The sequence below is a fragment of the Pelobates fuscus genome, chromosome 9 (assembly GCF_036172605.1).
Source record: "Pelobates fuscus isolate aPelFus1 chromosome 9, aPelFus1.pri, whole genome shotgun sequence".
In the NCBI taxonomy this organism is placed as follows: Eukaryota; Metazoa; Chordata; class Amphibia; order Anura; family Pelobatidae; genus Pelobates; species Pelobates fuscus.
This window is the reverse complement of record NC_086325.1, coordinates 20,464,125-20,484,787: the sequence shown is the minus strand read 5'-3', so window position 1 is coordinate 20,484,787 and position 20,663 is coordinate 20,464,125. Positions and strand designations below refer to the sequence as shown.

At 42.7% G+C, this 20,663-nt stretch overlaps 1 protein-coding gene across 1 annotated transcript in view; it reads right to left on the bottom strand.

The window, feature by feature from the left end:
• The window catches only part of PRRC2A (proline rich coiled-coil 2A), a 54,573-nt gene that overhangs the window by 9,725 nt on the left and 24,185 nt on the right, over nt 1-20,663 (bottom strand). The window contains exons 2-16 of the mRNA XM_063431440.1: nt 18,919-19,056; nt 18,571-18,748; nt 17,642-17,741; nt 16,804-16,876; nt 15,170-15,313; nt 14,692-14,876; nt 14,458-14,537; nt 12,082-12,221; nt 11,909-11,993; nt 11,508-11,736; nt 10,565-10,847; nt 9,855-10,078; nt 3,037-3,343; nt 2,594-2,795; nt 68-2,041 (exon numbers count right to left, since the gene is read on the bottom strand). Of these exons, the coding sequence (XP_063287510.1) occupies nt 68-2,041; nt 2,594-2,795; nt 3,037-3,343; nt 9,855-10,078; nt 10,565-10,847; nt 11,508-11,736; nt 11,909-11,993; nt 12,082-12,221; nt 14,458-14,537; nt 14,692-14,876; nt 15,170-15,313; nt 16,804-16,876; nt 17,642-17,741; nt 18,571-18,748; nt 18,919-19,030 (4,316 nt within the window). The 5' untranslated portion in view covers nt 19,031-19,056. The remainder of the gene's footprint in view (nt 1-67; nt 2,042-2,593; nt 2,796-3,036; nt 3,344-9,854; nt 10,079-10,564; nt 10,848-11,507; nt 11,737-11,908; nt 11,994-12,081; nt 12,222-14,457; nt 14,538-14,691; nt 14,877-15,169; nt 15,314-16,803; nt 16,877-17,641; nt 17,742-18,570; nt 18,749-18,918; nt 19,057-20,663) is intronic.

The following is a 20,663-nucleotide window of genomic DNA, read 5'->3' as shown; positions in this document are numbered from 1 at the left end:
ATCACGCTTTGCTAAAAGAGAACATATAGCTGACCAAACTGCAGTGGTTTGCCAAATGGTAACTCACCCTCTATTTCTAGGAGAAGGCCAGTTTCTTTTTTCTCCACTTTTACCGCCACCTCCTCCCCCACGGCCTGTTCTTGGCCCGGCTGGATGCATGGGTCTGCGGTTCTGCCTTTCCATAACTGGCCTTTGGCTGGAGAAGCTTCTTTTTGATAAATCCTTCCTTTGATCTCTTCCTCCTCCTATAATGGTTGAACTAGTAATGCTGCCTCCATTCTGAAGAACCTCGCCTCTCTCCTTTTTTTCTGTGAAGTCACTGCTCTCAGAAGCTGTCTCCCACTCTTCATTAGCCTGATCGGAATTGGCATTACATGGCTCGGGCGATTTATGCCCTCTGCGAACAATTATACGATCCTCCTCATTTTGAGCAGGACGTTGGTGCTGCTCCTGCGTGAGCTGCTGCTGTGTTGGCGGTGGCTGCTGCCCTCCTCCATTCCCTGCTCGAGCAGCATTCTCTCTCTCCTGTTTCAGTCTACGGAATCGGGGAGGTTTATCTTGCTGTTGAGATCTTCCATGGTGACGTCGCCTCCTGGGTGGTGGTGGTGGACGTTCCTCGTTGGAAACAGGAGGTCCTTCACTGATCAGCACCTTTTCATTTTTCCTCTCTGGTTTATGTGGCTGAGGTGGCAGCTGGGTAGGAGGAAGTTGAGGTTGTGTGGGCTGATGCTTAGGGTGAGGATTCCATGTTACAGACACCATAGGTGCTCCTCCTCTACCTCTTCTTGATGGCACTCCCCTAGGTGTAAAGGTACGACCTCTGCCAGAATCTCTACCTTTATCTGGATGGCGCTGATTGTTGGATACCAAAACTTCATTCTGTTGATGATGGTGTTGCAGTCCTACTTTTCCCACTTCTTTTTCAGATGCAGCTGGCTCAGTCTCACTACCAGTCTCAGACCCACGCTGCCTTCTTCTTTTGGGCACCTCTTCATACTCTGAGCCCTCACTCCGGGTTTCACTAGCATTACGTTCCCGGCCTCCTGGGTCACGTATAGATTTGCTCTCAACATCACCATCTTCCCTGTAAAAGGGGCTCTCCCTACGGTAGCCACCCCGAAACTCTCGGCTCCTGCCCCTGCCTCCCCGTCCTCGTCCACTATATGCCCCACGGAACCCCCTTCCTCTAGCAAAGTATTCCCCTCTTCCACGGCCGCGGGACGCTGAAGACAAGGCAGGAGAGCCCCTGGCTGTCATCAACGGGGTTGTTTCTTTCCTTCTATGCGAGGGTGATACTGCTGCAGGTTCTCCTTCCCGGGAAGGCTGGCCAACTTGCTTAGGTTTTTGTGGCTCTGAAGCAGCTGGTGGTGCTTGAGTAATTCTACCTTCGTGACGCTCAGTGGCTACAGTCTCCTCTCGTTTTACTGCTCTTTTTATGGGGCCTACTCGGCGTTGGGAAGGTGCTTGAGAAGAACCACCTCCAACAGCAGCAGTTTCCTCTTGTTTTCGGTTTCCTCCACCTCCAGGCCTTGGACCCCAGCGTGTTTCAGTCTTGGACTCACGGCGTGGTATCGGCTTGTGATACTCTGGGCGACCGCCTTGTCTCTCAGGTCTCCCAGTTTGTCTCTCTGTAACTGGTTCTTCCTTAGCAATTTCTTTCCTGTCTTCCTTGTGTCGTGCATTGCAAGCCTCAGGTTTGGAAGCTGCCTCTGGCTGAGAAGCAGGAATGGAAACCTCTCTCCGAAGTATGACTGGTTCATCATCCACTGGTCGAGGCTGGGGGATAGGTGCAGGGGCTGGAGATGGTACCACCTCAGGGCGTCTCTGCTCAGCAGTTGCAGTAGGTGTGGGATGCTGTGGGGCAGCATGATTTTGTTGCTGATGCCAGGTGCGTTGTTCATCCAAAGTGTAGCGATGTCCATGTCCAACATGTGGCTGCTGAGTAGCCACAGCAGCATTTTCTGGGTAAGAGTAATTTCCCAGGTATGTGGAAGACTGCGGATGTTGTGGAGGAAGAGTGCGAATTGGGGGAGTTTCACTCCTGAAAGAATAAAAGCGAAATGTGAGCTTTTCATATGTGTTGTGGTATTGTGCATTCCATAATGGTGAGAAATAACAGATAATGTTTACTTTGTTTTAAAAATCTCACCTATTCTAGAGTAAGAATAGTTTTAGCACTCTGTAATAATTAAACAGCAGTATTACTACTGAGGTTCTGTATCTAGTAGTTAATTGCCTTCCAATGCTTAAAGGGATACTATAGGCACCAATGCAGTCTCACTGCTCAATTCTTTGCCATTTAGGAGTTGAAACACTTCCTGTATAGATATATAATGTTTCCACTTCCTTTATCATCATTTTTTCTCACGTACTATAACCTCAGTCATAGACCCTGCAGGAGCCTCTGTGTTTGATTTCAAGTTCAATTTACAAAGCAGCAGATAAGTTAACAACTGGTTGAAAAATGAAACTATTTTTTTCATGCAGGCTGTGTGAGTCACAGCCAGGGGAGGTATGGCAAAAGCTGCATGGGCAGAAAAAGATAAAAAAGGTTTGTATCTCTTTAATTTCTATCACCCTTAGTACTGCTTACCTAATGTCCCTTTCCTCCTCTTCTGGATTAGGCCGCAGAGGAGATGCAAGAGGTCTTGCCTCAGGAGGATTATACATCTCACCACCCCATATAATTTTGGGGTCGGTCGGAGGAGTTCCACGCTCCCTGATAAGTGGCGGGTGACGCTCATAGCCATCTGACCCAGAACCTCCACTGTCCGAACGCTCCCGGGACATCAGCCCTAGAATTTAAAGAGTGACAAAAACTCAAATATTACAAGAATAAATTGTGATTTACAGAAAGATAGCCCCTGCATAAACAGATTCCTCACACTGTCCATCACTTAGCCCCTGCTAAATTCACGCTCGTTTGAATACAGAGCCGATGTGTGTCAAAATTAAAGTTTATTTCTACATCATCTTTCCAACTCATACACTCCATAATCTTTTAAAACAATGCATTTCTTTCCCCCTTACACTTACCTGTTGGATGTACCCCTGCGGTTGGGGTATAATAGTCCAGGGGCCTCCCCTGCATGAGGCGTGGGTCAATGAAAGGTGGCACCATTACCCAGCGAGGGTCATAGCTCACATGAGGAGGTGGCAGGGGGGCTGTAGGCTGTGGAGCAGCTACAGGAGTAGTTCGACCTAGAGAACCTCCTCCGCCATAAATGTTTTTTTGAGGAGGCTGCTGGGAAGGCGCTGGTGGTGGGTGAGAAGTTGGAGACGGTCCAGCAGGAGAAGGAGGGGTTGGCTCCCTGCTCTGTTGCCACTGTTTCATCAGTTGCTCCTACAGGGGAGTAGAGGATGTGTCTATATTTTAGAAAATTTGAGACTAGCCCTGTATGTCTCAACATTGCAATATGCCTAATATACCTACTTACGGAGATCATCAATTTAAAAAATTGGAGTTCAGTCCTTAGTGTGCTAATTTAAAATGGCTTAGCTTTATTGGGGGGTTAATTCAAAGTCTTATTTCCTAAACAAGAATAAAAGAAACTGAGTGAAGTCAATCTTATTTTGAGCCTCTGAATCACAAAGCTTCATCTTCCGCCTTTAGCACAAACCCGTTCAGGGATTTAAAACATGTGCATCGTAAGTAATGAAACAAAAAAAGCATGATTAACAAATTGAAAAATATATAATTATTTTATAAATTAGTAATAACTGTACTGTTAAAAAGGGAATCATTTGCTGCAAGAGTTACATCATAATTAGAAATAGCACTAAATAAAAACTGAAATAAATTTAAATGCGTGGCTGAAGTCTTGGTGCAGGAAGGAGGGTTTTGGGTTTTTAGAGCACTGGGCCGACTTTGCGATTGGGTACAACCTATATAGTAGTGATGGATTGCACCTAAACGGAAGGGGGTCTGCAGTGCTGGGGGATAGGATGGCTAGAAGGTTGGAGGAGATTTTAAACTAGTAGTAGGGGGGGAGGGTCATAGCAATCTACAAAATGGAGATAGGACAGAAAGGAGATGGGCTTTAGAACAGTATAAGGAGGGTGGAGACGGGGGGAGGGGCAAGCTCAGAACAGAGAAGCTATGTAATGTTGGTAATTCACAAAATAAACAAGAGACGCATGATATTAAATGTATGCTTACTAATGCAAGGAGCCTAAATAACAAAATGGGGGAACTAGAGGCATTAGCATACACTAAACAATATGATATAATAGGCATAACTGAAACATGGTGGGATGAGACACATGACTGGGCAGTTAACTTAAATGGGTACACATTATTTAGGAAGGATAGGAAAAACAAGAAGGGTGGTGGGGTATGTTTGTATGTCAACCATGATTTAAAGCCAAATCTTAAGCAAATTGAATGCGATGAGGAAAATGTGGAAGCTTTATGGGTAAATATCTGCTTGGGGGAAAAGAAGGGAAACCAACTATTGGTTGGGATATGTTATAAACCACCTAATGTTAATATTGACGAGGAACAACAGCTGTTTGAGCAAATTGAGAAAGCTGCAAATCTTGGTAACACTTTAATTATTGGAGATTTTAATTACCCAGACATAAATTGGGACATAGGGACTAGTAACTCAGCAAAGGGAATTAGGTTTTTAAACTTGTTAAATGACAACTTCATGTCACAACTTGTACAAGCACCAACTAGAATGGACGCTTGTCTGGACCTGGTTTTAACAAACAACGTTGATCTTTTGACCAACATTCAAGTAGGTGAGCACTTGGGAAATAGTGATCACAATATAGTGTCCTTTGAAATAAACTCAAAAAAACAAAAGCACATGGGGTATACTAAAACATATAATTTTAAAAAGGCCAATTTCAATAAGATAAGGGAAGCTTTACAATATATTGACTGGCATAAACTCTTTAGTGAAAAGAACACTGAGGATAAATGGATCATCTTCCAACAAATATTAGAAAGGTACATTTCTCAGTATGTACCATTGGGAAATAAGTATAAAAGAAACAAATTAAAACCAATGTGGCTTAGTAGAGAAGTAAAACAAGAGATTAAAAATAAGAAAAGGGCATTTAAAGCATTTAAATCAGACAAATCAGATGCATCTTATAAAAGATATAAGAAAGCAAATAATGCGTGCAAAAAGGCAATTAAACTTGCTAAACTTCAAAATGAAAAAATGATAGCTAAAGAGAGCAAAACCAACCCCAAAGCATTTTTTAAGTACATAAATTCCAAAAAACCCAAAAATGAAAGTATAGGTACACTTAAAACTGAAACGGGGGTGTTAGTTCATGAAGACCAAGAAAAGGCAGGAATTCTAAATAACTATTTCTCCTCCGTATATATTAAAGAAGAACCCATGGCAATAGATGTGCAAATGATTGCTACTAAAAACTTGCAGAATAATTGTAATTGGTTAACTCAAGACAATGTGCTGCAGCAACTAAAGAAAGTTAATATAAACAAAGCTCCAGGGCCTGACGGTATCCATCCACGTGTACTTAAGGAACTAAGTGTAGAAATAAGTGAACCTCTGTTTTTAATCTTTCAAGATTCTTTTCTTTCAGGAAGTGTTCCGGAGGATTGGAGGAAGGCAGATGTGGTTCCTATATTCAAAAAGGGTTCAAAATCCTTGCCTGGAAATTATAGACCTGTGAGCTTAACTTCTGTGGCTGGTAAAATATTTGAAAGGTTATTAAGGGATAATATTCAAGAATTCCTTGAGAAGAATATGGTTATCAGCAAAAATCAGCACGGTTTTATGAAGCACAGGTCATGTCAAACTAACTTGATTGCGTTCTACGAAGAAGTAAGTAGAAGTATAGATCAGGGTGTTGCAGTGGATGTGATCTATTTGGATTTTGCCAAGGCATTTGATACAGTTCCACACAAAAGATTAGTGTTCAAACTCAAGGAAATCGGTCTCGATGAAAAGGCTTGTTCTTGGGTAGAACATTGGCTTAAAAACAGAATACAAAGAGTTGTCGTTAATGGTAAATTTTCAAGCTGGACAGAGGTGGCAAGTGGTGTCCCTCAGGGGTCTGTTCTGGGACCCCTTCTATTTAACATTTTTATAAATGATCTTGAAGACAGCATTGAAAGTCATGTTTCAGTGTTTGCAGATGACACAAAACTTTGTAAAATAATACAATGTGAGCAAGATATTACTTTGCTGCAGAAGGATTTAGATAGACTGGAGGACTGGGCACTCAAATGGCAGATGAAATCTAATGTTGAAAAATGCAAAGTTATGCACTTCGGCGTAAAGAATACACAAGCAACGTATACCCTTAATGGAAGCGAATTAGGGATAACAACACACGAAAAGGACTTGGGAATTGTTATAGACAACAAACTATGCAACAATGTGCAATGTCAATCAGCAGTGGCCAAGGCCAGTAAGGTATTGTCATGCATGAAAAAGGGCATTCATTCTCGGGACGAGAATATCATTTTGCCTCTCTATAGATCACTGGTAAGACCACATATTGAATATGCTGTGCAATTTTGGGCACCTGTTCTAAAGAAGGATATCATGGCACTAGAAAAAGTGCAGAGGCGGGCTACAAAATTAATAAAAGGAATGGAACATATCAGCTATGAAGAAAGGTTAACAAATTTAAACCTATTTAGTTTAGAAAAACGTCGCCTGAGAGGGGATATGATAACATTATACAAATATATTCGGGGCCAATACAAACCATTGTGTGGAAATCTATTCACAAACCGGACTTTACATAGGACACGAGGCCATGCGTTTAGACTGGAAGAAAGAAGATTTCGTCTAAGGCAAAGGAAAGGTTTTTTTACTGTAAGAACAATCAGGATGTGGAATTCTCTGCCTGAAGAAGTGGTTTTATCAGAGTCCATACAGATGTTCAAACAGCTACTAGATGCATACTTGCAAAGACAGAATATTCAAGGATATAATCTTTCAATGTAGGGTAATAACTGCTTGATTCAAGGATAAATCTGACTGCCATTCTGGGGTCAATAAGGAATTTTTTGTCCTAGCTTGTTGCAAAATTGTGCTTCAAACTGGGGTTTTTTTTTTTTTTTTTCTTCTATTTTGGATCAACAGCAAAAAACAGGTGTGAGGAAGGCTGAACTTGATGGACGCAAGTCTCTTTTCAGCTATCTAACTATGTAATATGTAACTATGTAACAGAGCTATCCACTTAAGTGTGAACTGTCAAGATCTCTACATTTTAGGGCAAAATACTCAAACCCACTAACAATTTAAACTTCAGCGAATAACAGTCAGGGTTATTAACTAAAGTGAGAATTCAAAGTTGATTTCAAATTTAAAGGGGCAACTATAGTGTCAAGAACATTACTGTGTATTCCTGACACTATAGTTCTAAAACCACCATTTAGCTAGTTGGCCCCCTTATCCCTGTTAGAAGGGTGATCTACTCACCTTTAATTCGGCTGAGGCACCTTGTGTCTGGCCCCACCCCGATCCCCCTCCATGGCTGACATAATCAGCATTGATGATCTCAGCTAATCACAATGCTTTCCCATTGGACTGGCTGAGATTGTCAAAATGCCACCCTGGCGAATCTGCATCTCCTCATAGAGATGCACTGAATTAATGTATCTCTATGGGAAAGGTTCAGCATCTCCATGCCGAGCGGCAGTGCTGCATACTGTGCAGCGCTGACCCAGGAAGCACATCTATTGGCCATCTGAGGAGTGACTACTAGAAGTGTTCCTAGGCTGTAATGTAAAATTTTCTCTGAAAGCCTGACTATACTCACCAGAACTCACCCTTTTTCCCCTGACAAAGGTGCATCTACCTTAGCACCTAAATGCGCGTCGGGTTGTTTGCCGGTTTTTAAACTTTATTTCTTACTTTGGGTACATTTATTTCTTATTTTTTTGTATTTGTTTGACATGTCTGGTTATCTCCAACATGCCTAGCGACATGATGCTTTAATAAACCTCTCACGTTTTCACTTTTTTCCTCTACCTGTCTAGTAAGATTTAAAGGGAGAGAGGCTGTTCTAATCTTCTATCTATCCTATACATCATGGTCCCTAGTGATCATATTGATCGATGGGACTGGCTGCTTTGTGCTTATTAGGTGCAATTTATTTAAAAGTGAGCCAGTGGACATACTATTGGCCAAACGGGCTCCCTGTGAATATTAGTCAAGCAATATATATATATATTTCCTAACTATTGACACTAGGATTTACAGAGGATAATCAGAATCTGTATACTGTTACCCTCCCAGTACTATACCTTACTAGAACCTACTTCTTCCTTCCTTCTCAGCCCAAGTTAGCCACCAACAATAAAGCCAGTTATATGCGGATTGTTTTTTATTAGAATCATTATTTCCTTTGGTCATTGGAATATTGTAGGAGGCAGAGGATAGCCTTACAAGGCTTTATATATATTTATAGACATTTATAGCACATGATTAACTATTAATCTTCATTCCTGCATTGGTGGTGTTACTCTTAAAGGACCACTATAGTCACCCAGACCACTTCAGCTCAATGAAGTGGTCTGAGTGCCAGGTCCCCCAGGTTTTAACACTAAAGCTGTAAACACAGAAGTTTCAGAGAAACTGCTATGTTTACATTGCAGGATTAATCCAGCCTCTAGTGGCGGTCTTCCTGACAGCCGCTAGAGGCGCTTCCGCAACGCTCAATGCGAATATTACACTGAGCACACAGAACATCCATAGGAAAGCATTGACTAATCTCCACTTGGGAGCTGACGTTGGAGGGGGAGGAGAGGTCACCAGCGCCGAGGGAGCCCGGTGCTGGATTAAGGTAAGTGGGAGGGGACCTAAGGACTATGTAGTGCCAGGAAAAAAAAAGTTTGTTTTCCTGGCACTATAGTGGTCCTTTAATATCACTACATTGATCCCTCATCCATTCAGGATACTAGATTAATATCCAGGGAGACTCCGTCCTTACTATGTGGAGACGTTTTCCCCCTCACATTTTTTCTTCCACATTATGCTGTAGTTGTTCTGGTGACTATACTGTCCCTTTCAGGTAACAAAAATAGCCAACCTAAAAAGAATTCTCTCGGTTTGGCTACTCTGGTCTTAAATTGGAAATGCACTGTGAATTCTCAATTTAGTAAATAACTCCGTGTATGTTTGGCAACATACATTTTTTTCCCTTTTTTCTAAAGGAACAACAAAGTTTCACTCTTGCACCATGACATTGCAAAATAATATAAAATAATAGCCGTTTAAAAGGAAGTAAAAATAATAAAGGTGCAGACAGGGTAACTAAAATGCAGGAAATCTTACCAACAATATCTAGCTAGAAGTAAATGAAAATAAAAGCTAACTGGAAATCTGTGCAGAGCAATAGAAAATCAACGTTTCCCCTCTGGCTTAGCATTTGCTACCAGGGAAGGAGTAAAAGAATGTTTACATGTCAGAAGCACAGCTTGGTCTGATTGGACTTTGTCCACATTTTACAAATATAAACTGCACCAAAGTCAACATAATGGAACAGCAACACCTCTGTTATTGAAGGTTACATTTCACAATTCTATAAAACATATCTTGGCTGGCCATTTGGTTCAGTCTCAGATACCAACACTTAGATCAAAAGCTGTTTTTTTTTTTCTAAAAAAAAAGCCTGGAATTACAGATACTTGCCAGACTGTGTGCAAGAAATAGAGAGAAATTCATTTCTCCAAGTCAGCCATATTTCAGCTTTATTTTTTCCTTAACTTTGCAACTACTTTGTTAATTCACAATAATGTTGCTTTAGTGAATAACCCAGATTACAAGAGTATTTTGAGATATATTGGTTAATTTATTTAAATCTCAATTCCATCGGGTCCTTGCTGATAATCCCACAGCAAACGTATACTGTACCTGCTGCTGGCGCTGAAATCGAGGAGGCAGGCTCTTCTGAAATTTGCTGTATCCCACCTGCGAGGGCCCTGCAGGGGGTGGGCGACTGGTTGGTGGGGCTGGCTCCGGTTTAATGTCTGCTTGGGATGGGGAGGCTGGCTCTACCTTCACTGGAGGAGCTTCTGGAGGTATAGGAACAGCTGCAGGCTGCGGCACAGTCACAACAGCAGGTGGGGTTTCCATAACTAATGAGGGGGGAAAGGGGAGATGTTGGGATTATTACTATACTTATTACTATGTTTTTAATTCACACAGGTTTACTCACAAAAGCTGAAATTTCTAAGTAATGACAAGGGTTGTCAACCTTCAACTTCCAGATGGTGTGAGCTTCATCTCCCCTGATGCTTTGCCAGGATTATAACAGGAAGAGTATTATGGGAGATGTAGTCCAAAACATCTGGAGAGCCGAAAGTTGCCTACCTTCTTGGGCAACATATACAAAGTGAAAATATTTTCCTGCTCAGCTATTTCAAAGTAACATGTTTAAATCCTTTGTTCATTTCAGACAGGAAAGTAAATGTGCAAGTATACAGCATGTGCTAGCAGCTTTACACACAGAGACATGTCAGCAATAAGGTTCTCGCTCTCCAAGGATTAGACTACATCATTTGGCGCACGTTAAACAGAGTTTATTAGATACACATACTTAACGGGTTCTGTAAAATCATTACCTGGAGGAGTCTGACTGCGCTGCTCAGCCTCTTCTCCACCTACACTTCGCACTCTCGGAGCTGCTTCAGGCTCCTCTGGAGCAGGCCGCCTCTTCATATCCAGGCGTTTCAGCTTCTCAGCACATGCGGCGCGCCTCTCTTCCTCCATCCTGCGCTCTTCTTCCTCTCTCCTTCTCCTTGCACGTTCCACTGCCTGTGAGATTTCAGAGGAAGATTGCTTCCTACGCTGTCGCCATGCCTCGTCTTCATCTTCCACTACTGGTGGGGGCGCAGTCTGCTTCTCCTGGGAGAAAAGCATATTTATAAATGGTCAATTTTCACAAATCATTCTCCATTGCCCCACCATTTTCCCCTCTTGCTTCTCCAATTCTTATTTATGTCCATTTCTCTCCTCAGTCAGGCTAGTTCATACACCGCCGAGGGTGTGACATATAGGACATATATATCACTATTTGACATTTTTCGGCTTGCACCATATTACACTTCCTTATCTTACAACCTACATATGCCCTTTCCTCACACAGCCATACGTTGGTGAGAGGAGCCTGTAAAGTAAAATGGAACGGATGTGACATCCCACCACCAACACTCACTAACAACCTTTCTCATTCTGAATGCAGCAGGCAACAAGGTTGCTGGATACACAGCTGTCGCTGCTTCTACAAAACACCAACAACAGAATAGTCAGTGCCATTTAATAAAATTATGTTAAAAAATATTTAATGGACAAAGCCTGGTGGGCCACCAGTTAGATAGCCCTGATCTAGAGCTTTAAAAGGTAAATGTCTGGCTGATAATCAGAGGAACATGTTCAACAAACACAAGAAAGCCAAGTATTAACAGTAACTGTCCTGAATTTACCCAGATGTGTCTGCAGTACACTGGGGCAATTATTCTGTTTTCAAACGTAGAATGTACAACATTCACAACACATGGCAATTACCTTGTGTTCAGGCTGCGGCCCGCGTTGGGAAGACACACCCCTCTGAGCGGGTGGGGCAGTTGGGACAGGCGCTTGTATGGGTTCTGGTGCTCTAGGCACCTCTGTCCAGGCTGCCTTAGCAGAAGGAGGCTTCTCCTCTGTGGGAGTACCCTGCCGTGCATCTGAAGGTTCGACCACCTTCTGTGGCGGAGGGGCAGACGCCTGTTCAGTTTTCGGGTCTGTAAAGTCCCTGAGTAAATAATAGAGGTTGTAAGTTTTTCGTACAAGTACAGACATTTTCAGCCCTTTAATGCAGAAACAAATGAACCAAAACAAACTACTGACAGACCTGGAGGAATGAGTGATGAGAGACCAAAGAAAACAGGTGGAAAAACAAAAGAATGCAAACAAAAAACACAAACCTTTTCTCTTCAGTGTCTGTATCTTTCCCGTCCTCGTCATCGCTGAATTTCAGCTTTTCTGTGTAATCCACCTCTTCGTGAGCCCCTGTTACAAGACAGACAAAATTAAGCAAACACCTTTCACATGTATAGACACAATGACATATATCCCTGAAAATACACCATTCCCTCACCTGCCCATCCATCATCCGCTTCCTGTTCAAGTTCATCAAATTCTTTCAGATCATCTTGCTTCAAAATGGATGGGCGATTCACAGGATCAGGCATCCTGGGAGCTGTGTGAGGGGCACGAGGAGGGGCCAGTCGTGGAAACCTAAAGCCATCGAACAATAAACATCTATAACCACAGTACATTCCAAAGAATCCCACCAAGATATCTCTATGTCATGACAATATTAACGAGTTATTACCAACTGCTTTATGCTACTAATTTGTGGCATGTTGTCCTGGGGGGACTGGTTAAGGATTCAGGGGAGACAAAGGAAGGGATGTATTGGACAGAACATCAATCATGTATTCCTCTAGCATGAGTTCCAGATAAGATATGTTGAAGTAACATGTTAAAAAGACTTTAGAACCACCTAAGCAATGCTGTAATATACAATGTCATGTTAAATACCAGGAGTCCACTACTTGTTGTGTTGTATAATGGGATCAACCAAAATGGAAGCAACTGGCTGCCATCATGTACAAACATGGGCGTAGGAACCGGGGGGAAGCATCCCCCCCCAGCAAATCATGCAGGGGGGACAGGTTATGGGGAAATCCCCCCACCCAGCTCCGCCGGCCCCCCTCATGCTGCAGCCGCCCGAGTGCTCTGCAGAGAGCCTCAGGCGGCTGCAGCTTTGCCCGGGCTGGTGCGTCCATGAGGGCGCACCGCCCGGGCCCAGCATGAGGAGAGGGGCTGACAGGAGGGAAGCGCTCAGCGCTCCCTCCTGTCAGTCCCTCACTGTAGCGTGGCCGAGCCCTGTATGGTCCGCGGGTACAGGGAGCATCTGTCTCCTGTACCCGGCCGGACTAACAGGAAGTGCACACTGAGTGTGCACTTCCTGTTAGTCCGGCCGGGTATAGGAAACAAAATCTCCCTGTACCCACGGACCATACAGGGCTCGGCCACGCTACAACAGAGGTAGGGAAGGGGGAGAAAGAGTGATGAGGGAGAGAGATTGACATCCATCACACACACACACACACACACACACAATCATGCAACCCTTACACACACAAACACACAATGCATTCCTTACACACCCTCAATGCACCCCGTGCACACACACACACACACACACACACACACACAATCATGCAACCCTTACACACACAGAAACACACAATGCATTCCTTACAGACACTCAATGCACCCCTTACAGACGCACACACTGCATCCCGTACATACACAGAAACACACCTTGCAGCCCTTACACATACAAACACAGATTCACACAATGCATTCCTTACACACATCAGGACATCCCCTACACACTCCACCCCCTGTGAACAAACTCATTGGTGGAACATGAAGGTGGACCCTGGGACCCAGACCTTGAGCTGTGTAAAGGGCCCCTAAAAAATGGAGCTGCTTCCCGTTCTCCCAGAACATTGATTTGTGTGACCACAGTTACAAACAGCCTCCAGAGAGCCTGTTCTACACCAGACCAGTGGAGCCAGACTGCAGCTAGAGCCCATCACCATCCTCATCTGGTTGTAAGTAGGCAATCTAGCATATTATTCGTGGCACTAATCTCTAATTTACCTCACATTAAAGAAACACTATAGTCCCCAGAACCACTGCAGCTTAATGTAGTAGTTCTGGTATCTATAGCCTGTCCCTGCAGGCCTTTTAATGTAAACACGGCGGCACTCCAGCACTGCTGTTAGTTAACATTGGAAAGGGTTAGGGGGGCTACTAATAAGGATAGGGGAGAGGGGTAGGTAGAAAAATAATTGGAAGGGTTTAGGGGGGCTACTAATATGGATGGGAGGAGGTAGAAAAATTATTGGAAGGGGTTAGGGGAGTACTAATATGAATGGAAGGGGTAGGGTGGGTACTAATATGCATGGAAAGGGTTAGGGGGGTACTAATATGCATGGAAGGGGTAGGGGGTTAATATGCGTGGAAGGGGTAGGTGGGGTTCTTTTGTGCATGGAAGGGGTAGGGGTGGTTCTAATATTCATGGGAAGGGTAGGGGTGGTTCTAATCAGGAGGATCCCGGCGCTGTATCCGGGTAAGTAAAACCCCTTCCCTGTAGTGACCCTTTAATGTAATTATTTAATCATTTATATAGCGACTGCAAATTCTGTAGCGCTGTACAATGGGATAAACAACTCCTAGTTTACGTAATAAGCATATACCCGGCGAGTAAAAATGCTATCCCCCCCAGATTTTTGGGGGTTCCTACGCCCATGTGTACAAACCCCAAATAATGCCATCAGTGCTGTCAAGCCTTGCTCCCCCTACACTCTGATTACAGGGAAGGAATACTGTTTCTTCTGACATGTTTATATCTACAAATGCAGAACAGATTTTAAATGAATAAAAATAATGTTACCTGGGAGCATCCGGTCCATGGAAACGGAAGGCACCCTGTGGCCCATAAGGAGGAGGGAACGGTAGGTATGGGGGATACATCTGGAACATACAATAAAAAGAGAAACAGACAAAACAAGAGGAAAGGAAGGAAGAATTAGTTTAAAAATAAAGTTACATTCATAAAAATTTAAGTAAAACTGTAGTGGATGAAAAGAAAGAAAATGCAAGCGAATTAATGCTACATGTTACTTACAAATGGTGCCAGCATCCCCCGGTATGGAGGGAACTGTTGGGGTGTGGGGCCAGGCAGCCCTGGACGGGGGGCCGGCTCACAGTTGGGTGGGTGAGCCGCATCTGATAGGAGTTCGCGGTTTTCACCATCCATGGAGCCCGGAGCAAGCCCACCCCTCCCACCCCCGTCCCTCCAGTTCGTCGCATCTGTGGTGAAAAATAAATGTAGAGAAATTGAACAAAACAAGTCAAAAATATAAAACAATAGAGCACTACAATGACATGAACACACAATATTATGCACTCTGCTTCACGGAACACCAACACACTGAACATCAGATACACTGCACAACAGAAACACAGGATATCATGTACTGCCCTACAGAGACAATGGACATCACATCCACTGTATAACAGTAAAACAAAACAAAAAAACATGGCTTTCAATAGGTAGAGTGCAACATTTATAAAAAAATAAAATAAAATAAATAAAGACGCACTCTGGGGGCGGAGGCTTGGTCCGGGCCCATACGACGCAGCGGAGGTGCCCTGGTCGTGCCCACTCTTGTCCTGGTCCCCAGCCGCCTGCAGGGTTGGAAATTCCTCGCGAGAGAATGGCGACAGTCGGTTTGATGCCTTTCCACCTAATTAACAGACAGCAGAATTCAATGTTAAATAACTACTGGCACGTCGACAGAAACACAAACTGGTGTTTATATTTCCTAGTCCTCCATAAAAGGCAAACATTATAAAACATGACAACCAGCAACAATCAGTTATGATAGTGAGATAGTTCTCTCTCAAAGAACCTGCAAACTATCCACGCTAAATACGCTTCTTCATATTTCTTTTTGAACGGACGAAAAATGTGTAAATGTAATCAGTGTACAATTCCTATGTACCATAAACTATACTTTTGTGTGACAAACGCTGCTCAGATCAAAACAGTGATTGTCTTTGGTTTGTGGTAAATAAACACAACGTTACTGGAACTGGACCTACTTGCTATTGATGTAAGTTTTATTCCACTCGCCTCATTGTGTGTTTACACTTTGTTTGCAATAATACACTATTGTTGGCTTTATTATTATTTTTTTTTACATATATATCAACCGCTACAACAATTGAGGGGCAAGTGTATATTTTTTCCAGCGCTTCTGCCGCTCTGTTTTTAAGTTGTGGCCTGTCACCTAAACATTGAGGTAGGTTTTTTTGGAGTTCGCTAAAGTTATTTGGGGCTTAGATTATCCATTTAAAATGTATACAGAGTTTGCATCAATACTTTCAAATTTAAATTCTCCTATCTTATCAAGTAAGTTCAATTACTCAAAATGCATTTTACATACATTCGTTTAAAGTCATAATCCCAAACAAACTAACCTTTTAGACTACACTTGACACCATCTTTCCCCCAGGCAGAGTACAAGAGCCTGGAAGCTATACCTATTATTGTGCAACCGGTGTATGGCTGCTATTGGCACACAACGTATAAATAGTTTAAAACCGTCCAAAGAATTGGAGTCAAGAGATACTTAAAGGAACACTATAGGGTCAGGAACACAAACATGTATTCCTGACTCTATAGTGTTAAACCCACCATTTAGGTGGCTTGCCCTCCCTCAGTCCCCTTAAAAGAAAAACACCTTAATTCCAGCACTGTGCGGGTCTACCGGCGCTAGCTCTGCCCACAACAACATGCCTCCTTGATGACATCAGAATTGCCGCTTGGGAAAGCATTGGATTGGCTAAAATCAGCAAAGAGGAGGGATGGGGGCAGGGTCAAATGCCGTTTTGGCCAATCAGCACTTTTTGATAAAGATGCATTTAATCAATGCACCTCTATGAAGAAAATTCAGCGTCCCCCTGCAGAGCGTGGAGACGCTGAACGTTAGTGCTGCCTACTGTGCAGCACTGAGCCAGGAAGCACCTCCAGTGGCCATCTGCAGAGTGGCCACTTGGAGGTGTCCCTAGGGGCAATGTAAACACTGCCTTTTCTCTGAAAACACACGAGTCAGCCTGAAGTATTTTGCAATCTTTTATATTCAAAATTGCTATGAAAGTGTTAAATTAAATAGATACTAGCGCCTTCAAATTATACTGCTGTTTGTCCTAAATCTTTCTACTTGTCACTCACCATCCCCTTGTGCTCCATGTGTGACGCTGGCCTGTGCCCAGGTCTTTACCACGGCGGCGACCGGAGGGGGGGGCTGAAACAAATCCAATGAAATCAGTGTGATATGCAGTGGAACTGATGCAGATTATGGAGAAAATACACAATTACAAAGCCAGTTGTGCACATTAAAAACCTTGGGAAATCATCACACTGAATCCAACTGTGCATAGGTTTCAAAAGAACGCATGTCCAGCGATTCAGCAGATAAAGGGTGCTTATGGTACATGCTGCTAACTCTCCGTGTAAACGAAGCACAGCTCCCAATTCTCAGACCTCACTTTTCATGTAAGGGAGGGTAATTCCACAAATACATTTCATTGTGCTTGATGGATTTAATAGCAATGAGAATGATTGGCGTTTGCTTTACAGTTGCAGGCAAAACTTTGCTAATGCTGTAAAATAATCCAAACATAAGAATGTTTCTACGGCTTATACACATTCACAGCACATTAAAAATTAACAGCTTTAATGGTGGTATTTCTTTGCAAATGGAATGTTCGTATTTTTTCATGAAGCGATGAAACAGACTTCTTGATCCAAGGAGAGATCTGACTAACATTCTGGAATTAAGAAGGAATTTTTACTAGGTTGCTACAAATTTGGAAAGCGCTTCAAACTCGTTTTTTGTTTTTTTTTACATTATTTTGGATCAACAGCAAAAACAGATGTGAGAAAGGCTGAACTTGATGGAACTTGCAAGTGTGAAAAAAATAAAAGCTTTAAATACAGAAGAAAAATAAATATTGTTGTGTGCAGGATTTTCCTAATCTTCAATCTCATGTAAAACATGAATTCTCACCTCTTGTGAAACTGGGGGGCGCTTCGGCTGGCTTGATGCAGGCGTCTGCGTAGCCGGCGGTGGCTGCGACTCCGGCTGCACTGCTGGAGAGACATCGGTACTGAGGAGGGAGAGAGAACATATGGTTACTGAGAAGGAAATCAAACAACAAAACAGTAGTGGATAACTACTTGGTAATTACTCTATTCAAGTGCCTTCATTATAACCTCTCCTTTGGCTGTTCTATTGCAATCTACCTCATCCACAGGATCACTACTTCTACACTATACAAGTTTAAAACAAATGATCTCTGGAAATCCTTAGCGCTTGGATCTTTTATTTGTCTAACAATATGCCAGGTCCTTGTTGAATGCATTAAACAGAAATGAGTTGCAGAGATAGTTTAATTTGGAAATCTGTTTGTGGGGCACGCAATGCTGGTTCTATATATACTGAGAGCTTCCCTAATACGTTGGATTACCGGTTGTCCTTCATTTACTCATCCATGGGCCATTATCTCTACTTCATTGCCTTTTTTGCCATCTAGCCTCTCCTTTATCTAGTCCCTCAATGGACTTTCAACTGCTTCCTGTGATAGCCACTTTCTAATTTTACTAGCCTTGGTCTTCGTTTGTTGAACTACAACTCCCATCACGCTCTGCATGCCTTTAGAATGCCAAAGCATCATTGAAGCTGTAGTTTTAAAACCTCTGGGGATCTACCTTTTGGGCACCCCTGGTTTAAATATTTACATTTGTGGTACTAACTTGTACTCTTTGGCCATAAGCCAATTACATTTATCAGTCTCCTTCTACATTGTACATTAAATAATACACTTATCATTCCCATACATGCAATTTCACATTTTCATTTCAACAATAATGAACTATTTTCTCATATCACAACTTATGACCACTTCACCATTTGACTATTTTTAGTGCTTATCTTACCTCTTTGGCTCTGGCGTGTCCTGCTTGCTTGCCCATCCTGATCCGTCTTTGGGGACTAGTGAGACATTGGGGTCATTGCCTTTGTTTTCTGCTTTCAGACTAGGCAGGTTTGCTGGGGGGGGCATGCGCCGGGCAATAGCAACTTTACCGAGACTCTGTAGGCCATGGCGGGGGGCGACTGGTGAAACAAAAGACAGAGTTCAGGACACCGACCATGCATATAAGGTTGGCATTGCTACAGCCACTGGTGCCATCCCCAGTCTGTACATCAATGCATGTATATAATGTCAACACAAGTACAATGAAGGAAGGCCAGTTTCCAGGGTGCACAAGAATCTAATTTCTCACCTGCTGGTTTCTGCACCTCTAAGGACTTGCCCTTGTAAGTATCAAACAGGTTGAGGGACGAGTACTTCTTGCCATCCTTCCCTTTTGCAGTCTGCCCCAGCCGCTCTGACATCGCGGGGGAAGCTCATTGAGTACGGACTGGGTCGGGAATAAAAAAATAAGCACAAAATCATCATAAAAGGGAAAACCATCCAGACTTGTTTACTTATAGGTAAGACTGTCTACCACTGGATATTAACTCTCTACAAGCAGTAACAGGTAAGACTGCCCAATACTGCATATTAAACTTATCTACAGACACTTATAGGTAAGTTTACCTAGATATTAAATTGCTCTACAAGTTAAGGGGCAACAGGTCACCTGAATAATGGAATAGAAAGCTCTGTTCTGCAATATATTAAAATTTCTAATTATTTACAACACTGCTACACAGGACCAGACAGGCTCCAATCTAGCTCTCCTCTTAAACTAAACAATATTCTGCCGAACTAGATATGAACTGCTAGCTGTGAAGCAGACCCTCAAGCAAGGAGATGGGGTTGGACTTGATGCATATATCCAGGTCTAAAAAAAAACAAAAAAAAAAACAGCCTGGTTGGGAGATAAAACTGTGTAATATTAAAATTACCTTACTCCGAGATGGAGCATGTTAAATTACTCATGCACACATTCAAACAAAAAAGCTTTCAGCTAATATTTAAAGGAACACTCCACTTGAAAATAAATCACTATTTAGTAGATATCTTCCAATGGAAACATACATGCATTAATTTATGCATATTGTCACTGGGGTATGTCTAAAATCAACTTGCAGATCTTCTGCCTGCAGTCTTTGCAAGCATTTTCCTTTTCCCCAAACACAGACTGAAAGTGCAGCGCAAATGACCAGAGTCCAACTGTGTTATGAGCAGGGGTGCCTGGGAGGATGCAGGAGCCAGGGTTGCAGAGGAGTATTTTGGAAGCAAAATGCAGAGGATGCCAAAATTCCCTATAACTTGCGGGAGGCAGCTGACAGCGCGCTCTAACAGCTCAGTGGACCTAACAGAAGAGAAAGAGAGCCTGAGAGGTGTTTCTAAATTTATTTTAAAAAGTGCCGATTTCTCAAAGAAAAAGGCACTTTTATAAAATTCAATTAAAATGGGATACTCCTTACACACACAACACTACGTCAAACTGGAGTGGTCCTTTAACCCTCGGTCAGGCGCAACTGATCCAACAGGCACAGCCAACGTTTGTTGTTTTGTCCTACCAAGTGTAAACGTGCATTATGTATGGAACATGCTACTTTTTATTGTAATAAATGCTCAGAAATTGCTTTCGCCAGTGTTGTAGAGCAAATGGAATAATAAACATGTTTTTATTTGAGTAAAAAGTTTGTTTTGTAAAAGTGGCCTATTAGGCACAATGTGCCCGATCCTGTTCTTACTCACATTGCGCCTGACCGAGGGTTAAATGCCACACCATTCAGTCACAAAGTAAACCAGTGAAGTCCTGTTTAATAGACTGTCAGCAAGCACATGCTTCCCATGGAAGTAAAGCATAAACCAGTTTTGGCAGAGAAAATGTATCCACATCCCGGCTTATGTAGACCCTAAACAATTTGGAAGAAGTGATGTATAAAATCTAGAAGTTCTATTATAATTTATATAATAAAGCATGTCGCACCACCAGCCTTTGGCTGTACAGAGTAAATATTAGACAAATGATGAGCCTTCGAGGTTATTGCAACGTAGTCACAGCATCAA